This window comes from Tachyglossus aculeatus, chromosome 21, assembly GCF_015852505.1.
Source record: "Tachyglossus aculeatus isolate mTacAcu1 chromosome 21, mTacAcu1.pri, whole genome shotgun sequence".
NCBI lineage: Eukaryota > Metazoa > Chordata > Mammalia > Monotremata > Tachyglossidae > Tachyglossus > Tachyglossus aculeatus.
In genome coordinates, this window is record NC_052086.1 from 41,616,898 (window position 1) to 41,630,468 (window position 13,571).

Consider the following 13,571-nt stretch of genomic DNA (forward strand, 5'->3'; position numbering starts at 1 on the left):
CTGCGGTGGGCGGGGCCTGAGGTGGGCGGGGCCGGAAGAGGGAGCGCTCGTCTGTGGGCGGGGCCTGCGCGCGGGGGGGGGGTCCTGCGGTGGGCGGGGCCTGCGAGGGCGGGGGAGGGGGGTCTGCGGTGGGCGGGGTCGGAGGAGGGCGGGGCCGGAAGAGGGCGCGCCCGTCGGTGGGCGGGGCCTGCGAGCGCGGGGGGGGGGGGTCTGCGGTGGGCGGGGCCGGAAGAGGGGGTGCCCGTCGTGGGAACAGAGGTGAATGGGGGGGGGCCTGTGTTGGGCGTGTCTTTGGGAGGGCGGGTAGGTGGGCGTGGCCGTAAGAGGGAGCGCGGGGGTCTGCGGTGGGCGGGGCCTGCGGGGGAAGGTCTGCGGTGGGCGGGGCCTGAGGTGGGCGGGGCCGGCCGAGATTGCCCCCCCTGTGGGCGGGGCCTGGGGCGGGGGTGCGGTGGGCGGGGCCTAAGGTGGGCGGGGCAGGAGGAGGGCGCGCCAGTCGGTGGGCGGGGCCTGCGGGGCGCGGTGGCGTCATCGCGTCAGCGGCCGGCATGGCGGCGGCGGCTGAGGAGGCTGAGGCGGCGGCGGCGGCGGCGGAGAGGCCTGAGGAGGAGGAGGAAGAGGAGGAGGAAGATGAGGAGAAGAAGAAGGAGGAGGATGAGGATGCGGAGGGTGCGGAGTTCGTTCCGGGCGTGTGCGTGTCCCTTCCTTGCCTCCCCGAGGAGGTGCTGGAGCAGATCGCGGGCTGCGGCTCCCTGGGCCCCGCCGAGCTGGGCCGCCTGTCGGCCGTGTGCCGCCGCCTCCGGGACCTCTGCCGCCCGCACGGAAACGTCTGGAGGAACAGCTTCGGGAACAGGTAGGCCTCCGCACCGGGACTCGGAACAACCGTAATCATCATGATGACGGTGGCGTTTATTGAGCGCTTACTACGGGCAAAGCGCCGTGCTAAGCGCCGGCAGAGCAACAACAATAATAATGATGACGATGGCGTTTATTGAGCGCTTACTACGGGCAAAGCGCCGTGCTAAGCGCCGGCAGAACAACAACAATGATGATGATGATGATGATGATGATGATGGCGTTTATTGAGCGCTTACTACGTGCAAAGCGCCGGCAGAACAACAACAATAATAATGATGATGATGGCGTTTATTGAGCGCTTACTACGTGCAAAGCACCGTGCTAAGCGCCGGCACAACAACAACAATGATGATGATGATGATGATGATGGCGTTTATTGAGCGCTTACTACGGGCAAAGCACCGTGCTAAGCGCCGGCAGAACAACAACAATAATGATGATGATGATGATGGCGTTTATTGAGCGCTTACTACGTGCAAAGCACCGTGCTAAGCGCCGGCAGAACAACAACAATAATAATGATGGTGATGATGATGGCGTTTATTGAGCGCTTACTACGTGCTAAGCGCCGGCAGAACAACAACAATAATGATGATGATGATGATGGCGTTTATTGAGCGCTTACTACGTGCAAAGCACCGTGCTAAGCGCCGGCACAACAACAACAATAATAATGATGATGATGATGGCGTTTATTGAGCGCTTACTACGTGCAAAGCACCGTGCTAAGCGCCGGCAGAACAACAACAATAATGATGATGATGGTGATGGCGTTTATTGAGCGCTTACTACGTGCTAAGCGCCGGCAGAACAACAACAATAATAATGATGATGATGATGGCGTTTATTGAGCGCTTACTACGTGCAAAGCACCGGCAGAACAACAACAATAATGATGATGACGATGGCGTTTATTGAGCGCTTACTACGTGCAAAGCACCGTGCTAAGCGCCGGCAGAACAACAACAACAACAATAATGATGATGGTGATGGCGTTTATTGAGCGCTTACTACGTGCAAAGCTCCGTGCTAAGCGCCGGCAGAACAACAACAATAATCATCATCATCATCATCAATCGTATTTATTGAGCGCTTACTATCTGCAGAGCACTGGACTAAACGCTTGGGAAGTACAAATTGGCAACAAATAGAGACAGTCCCTACCCGACAGTGGGCTCACAGTCTAAAAGGGGGAGACAGAGAACAAAACCAAACATACTAACAAAATAAATAGAATAGAATAGATATGTACAAGTAAAATAAATAGAGTAGTAAATATGTACAAACATATATAAATATATACAGGTGCTGTGGGGAAGGGAAGGAGGTAAGATGGGGGGATGGAGAGAGAGAGGAGGGGGAGAGGAAGGAACAATAATGATGATAATGATGATGGCGTTTATTGAGCGCTTACTGCGCGCAAAGCACCGTGCTAAGCGCCGGCAGAACAACAACAATAATGATGATGATGATGGCGTTTATTGAGCGCTTACTGCGCGCAAAGCACCGTGCTAAGCGCCGGCAGAACAACAACAATAATGATGATGATGATGGCGTTTATTGAGCGCTTACTACGGGCAAAGCGCCGTGCTAAGCGCCGGCAGAACAACAACAATGATGATGATGATGATGATGATGATGGCGTTTATTGAGCGCTTACTACGTGCAAAGCGCCGGCAGAACAACAACAATAATAATGATGATGATGGCGTTTATTGAGCGCTTACTACGTGCAAAGCACCGTGCTAAGCGCCGGCACAACAACAACAATGATGATGATGATGGCGTTTATTGAGCGCTTACTACGGGCAAAGCACCGTGCTAAGCGCCGGCAGAACAACAACAATAATGATGATGATGATGATGGCGTTTATTGAGCGCTTACTACGTGCAAAGCACCGTGCTAAGCGCCGGCAGAACAACAACAATAATAATGATGGTGATGATGATGGCGTTTATTGAGCGCTTACTACGTGCAAAGCGCCGGCAGAACAACAACAATAATGATGATGATGATGATGGCGTTTATTGAGCGCTTACTACGTGCAAAGCACCGTGCTAAGCGCCGGCACAACAACAACAATAATAATGATGATGATGATGGCGTTTATTGAGCGCTTACTACGTGCAAAGCACCGTGCTAAGCGCCGGCAGAGCAACAACAATAATGATGATGATGATGATGGCGTTTATTGAGCGCTTACTACGTGCAAAGCACCGTGCTAAGCGCCGGCACAACAACAACAATAATAATGATGATGATGGCGTTTATTGAGCGCTTACTACGTGCAAAGCGCCGTGCTAAGCGCCGGCAGAACAGCAACAATAATAATGTCGATGGTGATGGCGTTTATTGAGCGCTTACTACGTGCAAAGCGCCGTGCTAAGCGCCGGCAGAGCAACAACAATAATGATGATGATGATGATGGCGTTTATTGAGCGCTTACTACGTGCAAAGCACCGTGCTAAGCGCCGGCAGAACAACAACAATAATCATCATCATCATCATCATCAATCGTATTTATTGAGCGCTTCCTATGTGCAGAGCACTGGACTAAGCGCTTGGGAAGGACAAGCTGGCAACATCTAGAGACGGTCCCGACCCAACAGTGGGCTCACAGTCTAGAAGGGGGAGACGGAGAACAAAACCAAACATACTAACAAAAATAAAATAAATAGAATAGATATGTACAAGTAAAATAAATAAATAGAGTAATAAATATGTACAAACATATATACATATGTACAGGTGCTGTGGGGAAGGGAAGGAGGTAAGATGGGAGGATGGAGAGAGAGAGGAGGGGGAGAGGAAGGAACAATAATGATGATAATGATGATGGCGTTTATTGAGCGCTTACTACGTGCAAAGCGCCGTGCTAACTGCCGGCAGAACAACAATAATAATAATGATGGTGATGATGATGGCGTTTATTGAGCGCTTACTACGTGCAAAGCACCGTGCTAAGCGCCGGCAGAACAACAACAATAATGATGATGATGATGATGATGATGGCGTTTATTGAGCGCTTACTACGTGCAAAGCACCGGCAGAACAACAACAATAATGATGATGACGATGGCGTTTATTGAGCGCTTACTACGTGCAAAGCACCGTGCTAAGCGCCGGCAGAACAACAACAACAACAATAATGATGATGGTGATGGCGTTTATTGAGCGCTTACTACGTGCAAAGCACCGTGCTAAGCGCCGGCAGAGCAACAACAATAATGATGATGATGATGATGGCGTTTATTGAGCGCTTACTACGTGCAAAGCGCCGGCAGAACAACAACAATAATCATCATCATCATCATCAATCGTATTTATTGAGCGCTTCCTATGTGCAGAGCACTGGACTAAGCGCTTGGGAAGGACAAGCTGGCAACATCTAGAGACGGTCCCGACCCAACAGTGGGCTCACAGTCTAGAAGGGGGAGACGGAGAACAAAACCAAACATACTAACAAAAATAAAATAAATAGAATAGATATGTACAAGTAAAATAAATAGAGTAATAAATATGTACAAACATATATACATATGTACAGGTGCTGTGGGGAAGGGAAGGAGGTAAGATGGGAGGATGGAGAGAGAGGAGGGGGAGAGGAAGGAACAATAATGATGATAATGATGATGGCGTTTATTGAGCGCTTACTACGTGCAAAGCGCCGTGCTAACTGCCGGCAGAACAACAACAATAATAATGATGGTGATGATGATGGCGTTTATTGAGCGCTTACTACGTGCAAAGCACCGTGCTAAGCGCCGGCAGAACAACAACAATAATGATGATGATGGTGATGGCGTTTATTGAGCGCTTACTACGTGCTAAGCGCCGGCAGAACAACAACAATAATAATGATGATGATGATGATGGCGTTTATTGAGCGCTTACTACGTGCAAAGCACCGGCAGAACAACAACAATAATGATGATGACGATGGCGTTTATTGAGCGCTTACTACGTGCAAAGCACCGTGCTAAGCGCCGGCAGAACAACAACAACAACAATAATGATGATGGTGATGGCGTTTATTGAGCGCTTACTACGTGCAAAGCTCCGTGCTAAGCGCCGGCAGAACAACAACAATAATCATCATCATCATCATCATCATCAATCGTATTTATTGAGCGCTTACTATCTGCAGAGCACTGGACTAAACGCTTGGGAAGTACAAATTGGCAACAAATAGAGACAGTCCCTACCCGACAGTGGGCTCACAGTCTAAAAGGGGGAGACAGAGAACAAAACCAAACATACTAACAAAATAAATAGAATAGAATAGATATGTACAAGTAAAATAAATAGAGTAGTAAATATGTACAAACATATATAAATATATACAGGTGCTGTGGGGAAGGGAAGGAGGTAAGATGGGGGGATGGAGAGAGAGGGGAGGGGGAGAGGAAGGAACAATAATGATGATAATGATGATGGCGTTTATTGAGCGCTTACTGCGCGCAAAGCACCGTGCTAAGCGCCGGCAGAACAACAACAATAATGATGATGATGATGGATTTTATTGAGCGCTTACTACGTGCAAAGCGCCGTGCTAAGCGCCGGCACAACAACAACAATAATAATGATGATGGCGTTTATTGAGCGCTTACTACGTGCAAAGCACGGTGCTAAGCGCCGGCAGAACAACAACAATAATGATGATGGCGTTTATTGAGCGCTTACTACGTGCAAAGCACTGTGCTAAGCGCCGGGCCCCTCCCCTCGGTCCGTCCCGCTCCGATCCATCCATCCCGGTGCCGATCCGCTACCCCCCCCCCGGGCCGGGGCCGATCTATTCATCCTGAGCCTGATAATAAGAATAATAATGATGGCGTTTATTGAGCGCTTACTATGTGCAAAGCACTGTGCTAAGGGCCGAGCCCCTCCCCCCGGTTCCGATCCGCCCACCCCGGTCCGGTCCGATCCGATCCATTCATTCTGGTCCTGATAATAATAATAATGATGACGTTTATTGAGCGCTTACTACGTGCAAAGCACTGTACTAAGCGCTGGGCCTCTCCCCCCGGTTCCGATCCCTTTCCCCCGATCCGTCCCGCTCCGATCCATCCATCCCAGTTCCGATCCGCCCACCCCGGTACGATCCGATCCGATCCATCCATCCTGGTTCTGATAATAAGAATAATAATGATGGCGTTTATTGAGCGCTTACTACGTGCACAGCACTGTACTAAGCGCAGGGCTCTCCCCCCGGTTCCGATCCCCCTCCCCCCGGTCCGTCCCGCTCCGATCCATCCATCCCAGTTCCGGTCCGCCCACCCCGATCCGATCCGATCAATTCATCCCGATTCCGATCCCCTCACTCCCCCCGGTTCCGATCCTCTCCCCCGGTCCGGCCCACTCCAATCCATCCATCCCGGTTCCGATCCACTCGCCCCTGTCCTGTCTCCTTCCCCCGGTCCCGATCCGATCCATTTATCCTGGTTCCAACCCCTTCACTCCCCCCTCTTCCAGTCCCCTTCCCCCGGTCCATCCCGCTCTAATCCATTCATCCCGGTTCCGATCTGCTCACTCCAATCCGGTCCCCTCCCGCCCGGTTCCGGTCCGCCCACCCCGGTCTGGTCCGATCCGATCAATTCATCCTGGTTCCGATCCCCTCACTCCCCCCGGTTCCGATCCGCCCACCCCAATCCGATCCATTCATCCTGGTTCCTATCCCCTCCCCCCGGTCCGTCCGGCTCCAATCCATCCATCCCGGTCCCGATCCACTCGCCCCAGTCCGGTTCCCTCTCCCCGTTCCGATCCGCCCACCCTGGTCCAGTCCGATCCGATCCATTCATCCTGGTTCCGATCCACTCGCCCCAATCCGGTCCCCTCCCCCCGGTCCCGATCCTCCCACCCTCATCTGGTCCTGACCGATCCATTCATCCTGGTTCCGATCGGCCCATCCCGGTCCGGCCCACTCCAATCTGCTCCCCCCACACCGTTTCCAATCCCCCTCCCCCCCGGTGTGGTCCCCTCCCCCCGGTTCCGATCCACCCACCCTGGTCCGGTCGGATCCGATCCATTCATCCTGGTTCCGATCCCCTCCCGTCCGGTCCGGCTCACTCCCCCTGGTTCCAATCCCGCCCGCTCCCCCCAGTCCGGCCCACTCCGATGCATTTGGTTTCGTTCTCTGTCTCCCCCCCCCCCCTTCTAATAATGGCATTTATTAAGCGCTTACTATGTGCAAAGCACTGTTCTAAGCGCTGGGGAGGTTACAAGGTGATCAGGTTGTCCCACGGGGGGCTCACAGTCTTCATCCCCATTTTCCAGATGAGGGAGCTGAGGCACAGAGAAGTGAAGTGACTTGCCCAGAGTCACAATCAATCAATCAATCAATCGTATTTATTGAGCGCTTACTATGTGCAGAGCACTGTACTAAGCGCTTGGGAAGTACAAATTGGCAACATAGAGAGACAGTCCCTACCCAACAGTGGGCTCACAGTCTAAAAGACCCACACAGCTGACAGTTGGTGGACCGGGATTTGAACCCATGACCTCTGACTCCAAAGCCCGGGCTCTTTCCTACTGAGCCACTGCTGCTTCTCATAATAATAATGATGGCATTTATTAAGCGCTTACTATGTGCAAAGCACTGTTCTGAGCACTGGGGAGGTTACAGGGTGATCAGGTTGTCCCAAATAGGGCTCCCAGGCTTAATCCCCATTTTACAGATGAGGTAACTGAGGCCCAGAGAAGTGAAGTGACTTGCCCAAAGTCACCCAGCTGACAGTTGGCAGAGCCGGGATTTGAGCCCATGGCCTCTGACTCCAAAGCCCAGGCCTGTGAACCCACTGTTGGGTAGGGACCGTCTCTAGATGTTGCCAACTTGTCCTTCCCAAGCACTTAGTACAGTGCTCTGCACACAGTAAGCGCTCAATAAATATAGTCGAATGAATGAATGAATGAAGTGACTTGCCCACAGTCACCCAGCTGACAGTTGGCAGAGCCGGGATTTGAGCCCGTGGCCTCTGACTCCAAAGCCCAGGCCTGTGAACCCACTGTTGGGTAGGGACCGTCTCTAGATGTTGCCAACTTGTCCTTCCCAAGCGCTTAGTCCCGTGCTCTGCACGCAGTAAGCGCTCAATAAATACGATCGAATGAATGAGTGAATGAAGTGACTTGCCCACAGTCACCCAGCTGACAATTGGCAGAGCCGGGATTTGAGCCCGTGACCTCTGACTCCAAAGCCCAGGCCTGTGAACCCACTGTTGGGTAGGGACCGTCTCTAGATGTTGCCAACTTGTCCTTCCCAAGCGCTTAGTCCCGTGCTCTGCACACAGTAAGCTCTCAATAAATATGATTGAATGAATGAATGAATGAATTGACTTGCCCACAGCCACACAGCTGACAGTTGGCAGAGCCGGGATTTGAGCCCATGGCCTCTGACTCCAAAGCCCAGGCCTGTGAACCCGCTGTTGGGTAGGGACCGTCTCTAGATGTTGCCAACTTGTCCTTCCCAAGCGCTTAGTCCCGTGCTCTGCACACAGTAAGCGCTCAATAAATATAGTCGAATGAATGAATGAATGAAGTGACTTGCCCACAGTCACCCAGCTGACAATTGGCAGAGCTGGGATTTGAACCCGTGACCTTTGACTCCAAAGCCCGGGCTCTTCCCACTGAGCCACGCTGTTTTTCCTGAAGGAGACTGGGGGGGGTCACGGTGGCCCCGCTCGCCCGATGCGGAAAATGTTGGCCGCCCTGAGCCTTGTCCTGCCCGGCGCCGGCCGGAAGAGTGCCAGTGTCATCGAGAAACTTGGCCAACGATGCCACGTTCGATATCCAGCCCAGCCCGCACCCTCCGCTCCCCTGCCGCCGCTCACCTCCTCACTGTACCTCATTCTCGCCCGTCCCGCCGTCCATCATCATCATCAATCGTATTTATTGAGCGCTTACTATGTGCAGAGCACTGTACTGAGCGCTTGGGAAGTACAAATTGGCAACACATAGAGACAGTCATCATCATCAATCGTATTTATTGAGCGCTTACTATGTGCAGAGCACTGTACTAAGCGCTTGGGAAGTACAAATTGGCAACACATAGAGACAGTCCCTACCCAACAGTGGGCTCACAGTCTAAAAGGGGGCCCACGTCCTTCCCTTGGCCCGGAATGCCCTCCCTCCGCACAGCCGCCAAGCTAGCCCTCTTTCTACACTGTGAGCCCACTGTTGGGTCGGGACCGTCTCTATATGGTGCCAACTTGGACTTCCCAAGCGCTTAGTACAGTGCTCTGCACACAGTAAGCACTCATATATGATTGATTGATTCCTCCCTTCAAAACCCTACTGAGAGCTCACCTCCTCCAGGAGGCCTTCCCACACTGAGCCCCCTTTTTCATCATCATCATCATCATCAATCGTATTTATTGAGCGCTTACTATGTGCAGAGCACTGTACTAAGTGCTTGGGAAGTACATATCGGCAACATACAGAGACAGTCCCCCCCCAACAGTGGGCTCACAGTCCTCTCCTCCTCCCCATCCCCCCGGCCCTACCTCCTTCCCCTCCCCACAGCACCTGTGTATACGTTTGTACAGATTTATTACTCTGTTTTACTCGTACATATTTGCTGTTCTATTCTATTTGTCAGTGATGTGCATCCAGCTTTACTTCTATTTATTCTGATGACACCTGACCGCATGTTTTGTTTTGTTGTCTGTCTCCCCCTTCTAGACTGTGAGCTGTTGGGTAGGGACCGTCTCTATAGGTTGCCGACTTGGACTTCCCAAGCGCTTAGTACAGTGCTCTGCACACAGTAAGCGCTCAATAAATACGACTGATTGATTCCTCCCTTCAAAACCCTACTGAGAGCTCACCTCCTCCAGGAGGCCTTCCCAGACTGAGCCCCCTTTTTCCTCTCCCCCTCCCCATCCCCCCGCCCTACCTCCTTCCCCTCCCCACAGCACCTGTATAGACGTTTGTACAGATTTATTACTCTGTTTATTTTACTTGTCCATATTTGGTCTTCTATTTATTTTGTCAGTGATGTGCATCTAGCTTTACTTCTATTTATTCTGATGACACCTGACCACATGTTTTGTTTTGTTGTCTGTCTCCCCCTTCTAGACTGTGACCTGTTGGGTAGGGACCATCTCTGTATGTTGCCGACTTGTACTTCCCAAGCGCTTAGTACAGTGCTCTGCACACAGTAAGCGCTCAATAAATACGATTGAATGAATGTGTCTATAGCTATAATTCTATTTATTCTGACGGTATTGACACCTGTCTACTCGTTTTGTTTCGTTATCTGTCTCCCCCTTCTAGACCGTGAGCCCGTTGCTGGGTAGGGGCCGTCTCTGTAGGTTGCCAACTTGTACTTCCCAAGTGCTTAGTATAGTGCTCTGCACACAGTAAGCGCTCAATAAATACGATTGAATGAATGAATGAAATGGTGCCCCCCACCCCCCACTGCTTTCCAACACGCCCACGTCTCCCCCATCCTAAAAAAAAAACCCTCCCTTGACCCCACGTCTCCCTCCGGGTATCGCCCCATCTCCCTCCTACCTTTCCTCTCCAAACTCCTCGAGCAAGTCGTCTATTCCCAACTTCCTCTCCACCAACTCTCCCCTGGACCCCCTCCGATCTGGCTTCCGTCCCCTTTGCTCCACAGAAACCGCCGTCTCCAAGATCATCATCATCATCATCAATCGTATTTATTGAGCGCTTACTGTGTGCAGAGCACTGTACTAAGCGCTTGGGAAGTACAAATTGGCAACATATAGAGACAGTCCCTACCCAACAGTGGGCTCACAGTCTAAAAGGGGGAGACAAAACCAAACATACTAACAAAATAAAATAAATAGAATAGATATGTACAAGTAAAATAAATAGAGTAATATTTATTACTCTATATTATATTTATAATATTTTATTACTCTATATTATATTATAATATATTATATATTATTGTTATCATTCTATATTATAATATATTATTATATTTATTGTTATATTATTACTCTATATTAAATTATATTATATCATATTATATTATATTATATTTATCACCAATGGCCTCCTCGCCAAATCCAACGGCCTCTACTCCATCCTCATCCTCCTCCACCTCTCAGCTGCCTCCAACATTCATTCCTTAATTCATTCAATGGTATTTACTGAGCGCTTCATTCACTCATTCAGTCGTATTTACTGAGTGCTTATTGTGTGCAGAGCACTGTACTAATCAATCAATCAATCAATGGTATTTATTGAGCACTTACTGTGTGCAGAGCACTGGACTAAGCGCTTGGGAAGTACAAGTTGGCAGCGTATACAGTCCCTACCCAACAACGGGCTCACAGTCTCGAAGGGGGAGACAGACAACAAAACAAAACATATTAACAAAACGGTAATCAGGTTACAGAGCCCTTTAACATTCACTTAAATGTTAATTCATTTACTAACAGAACTGCATTTGTGTTTTTCCAGTTGGAAACTATATTACTTTGTCAATATACTACCCCTTGCAGATAAAATATTCCCGAGCTACTAGACTACAGAGGGTAAAGAGAAGTTTGCTTTGTTTCTGCCCCAACCCCAGCTTTATCATCATCATCATCAATCGTACTTATTGAGCGCTTACTGTGTGCAGAGCACTGTACTAAGCGCTTGGGAAGTACAAGTTGGCAATATATAGAGACAGTCCCTACCCAACAGTGGGCTCACAGTCTAAGCTTTACCTTAATGGAAGATCAGGTGTAAAAGAAACTGTGGCTATCATCAATCGTATTTATTGAGCGCTTACTATGTGCGGAGCACTGTACTAAGCGCTTAATGTGCTTTAATGCACTTAAAGCACTTAATGGCTCTGTGAAGTTTTGGAATTCACGTGGTTTTAATCAGACAAATTGGGTCCTTTTTCTAAATCAACATGCTTACCCAATTGTTATGGCCGGAAACAACTGCAGTTGCGCCCAAGAACTATCATAGTTGCCCTTTAGCTATTGTAAATGAGCCATTTCGAGATCCCCAAGGGGGCTTCAACAAAATTATCTGTGTGCTTCCCTTCAAGTCTCCTTTCCCCAAAGGTTATGCACTCACTGTGTGCAGAGCACTATACTAAGCGCTTGGGAAGTCCAAGTTGGCAACATATAGAGGCGGTCCCTCCCCAACAGTGGGCTCACAGTCCAACTCTGCGGCCCACCCCTTCTACCGGAAACCTTATCCAACCTCGGCTTCACGGACTCCGTCCTCTCCTGGTTCTCCTCCCGTCTCTCCGGCCGTTCCTTCTCCGTCTCCTTCGCGGGCTCCTCCTCTCCCTCCCACCCCCTGACTGTGGGAGTCTCTCAAGCTTCGTCCATTCATTCATTCAATCGTATTTCTTGAGCGCTTACTGTGTGCAGAGCACTGTACTGAGCGCTTGGGAAGTACAAATCAAATAGAGGAAGGCAGGTGCAATACAGTCGGATGGGGCACCGTCCCTGTCCCACATGGGGCTCTCATCCATTCAGTCGTATTGAATGCATTCAATGAATTCATGGTGATGATGATGATGGCAGTTGTTAAGCGCTTACTATGCGCAAAGCACTGTCCTAAGCGCTGGGGAGTTTACAAGGAGATCAGGTTGTCATCATCATCATCATCAATCGTATTTATTGAGCGCTTACTATGTGCAGAGCACTGTACTAAGCGCTTGGGAAGTACAAATTGGCAACATATAGGGACAGTCCCTACCCAACAGTGGGCTCACAGTTTAAAAGGGGGAGACAGAGAACAAAACCAAACATACTAACAAAATAAAATAAATAGAATAGATATGTACAAGTAAAATAAAGAAATAGGGCAATAAATATGTACAAACATATATACATATATACAGGTGCTGTGGGGAAGGGAAAGAGGTAAGATGGGGGGATGGAGGGGGGACGATTAAATAGAGTAATAAATATGTACAAACATATATACATATATGTATATATACATGCAAGGTGATCAGTTTGTCCCGCGTGGGGCTCACAGTCTTCAGCCCCATTTTACAGAGGAGGTAACTGAGGCCAAGAGAATAATAATAATGATGATGATGGCATTTGTTAAGCGCTTACTATGTGCAAAGCACTGTCCTAAGCGCTGGGGAGGTTACAAGGTGATCAGGTTGTCCCACGGGGGGCTCACAGTCTTCAGCCCCATTTTACAGAGGAGGTAACTGAGGCCAAGAGAATAATAATAATAATGATGATGGGATTTGTTAAGCGCTTACTATGTGCAAAGCACTGTTCTAAGCGCTGGGGAGGTTACAAGGTGATCAGGTTGTCCCACGGGGGGCTCACAGTCTTCAGCCCCATTTTACAGAGGAGGTCACTGAGGCCCAGAGAAGTGAAGTGACTCGCCCAAAGTCACCTAACAAGTGGCGGAGCTGGGATTAGAACCCACGACCATTCATTCTCATTCTCATTCATTCAGTCGTATTGAATTCATTCCATGAATTCATTCAATCATTCATTCTCTCACTTCTAATAGAGAGGGAGAACGTTATCCTTTTTCGCAGATGGGGAAACAGAGGCTCAGAGAAGCCAAGTGACTTTCCCAAGGTTACATCATAATAATTATGGTATCTGTTAAGATCTTACTATGTGCTAGGCACTGTACTGAGCGCTGGATTATTCATTCATTCATTCATTCAATCGTATTTATTTAAGCAGCGTGGCTCAGTGGAAGGAGCACGGGCTTTGGAGTCAGAGGTCATGGGTTCGAATCCCGGCTCCACCACATGTCTGCTTGG

General features: G+C 49.8%; 1 protein-coding gene across 1 annotated transcript in view; it reads left to right on the plus strand.

Moving 5' to 3' along the window:
* The first annotated feature begins 545 nt into the window (after positions 1-545).
* The window catches only part of FBXO21 (F-box protein 21), a 74,408-nt gene continuing 61,382 nt past the window's right edge, over positions 546-13,571 (plus strand). Inside the window, exons 1-2 of the mRNA XM_038762757.1 lie at positions 546-572; positions 666-850. Of these exons, the coding sequence (XP_038618685.1) occupies positions 546-572; positions 666-850 (212 nt within the window). The remainder of the gene's footprint in view (positions 573-665; positions 851-13,571) is intronic.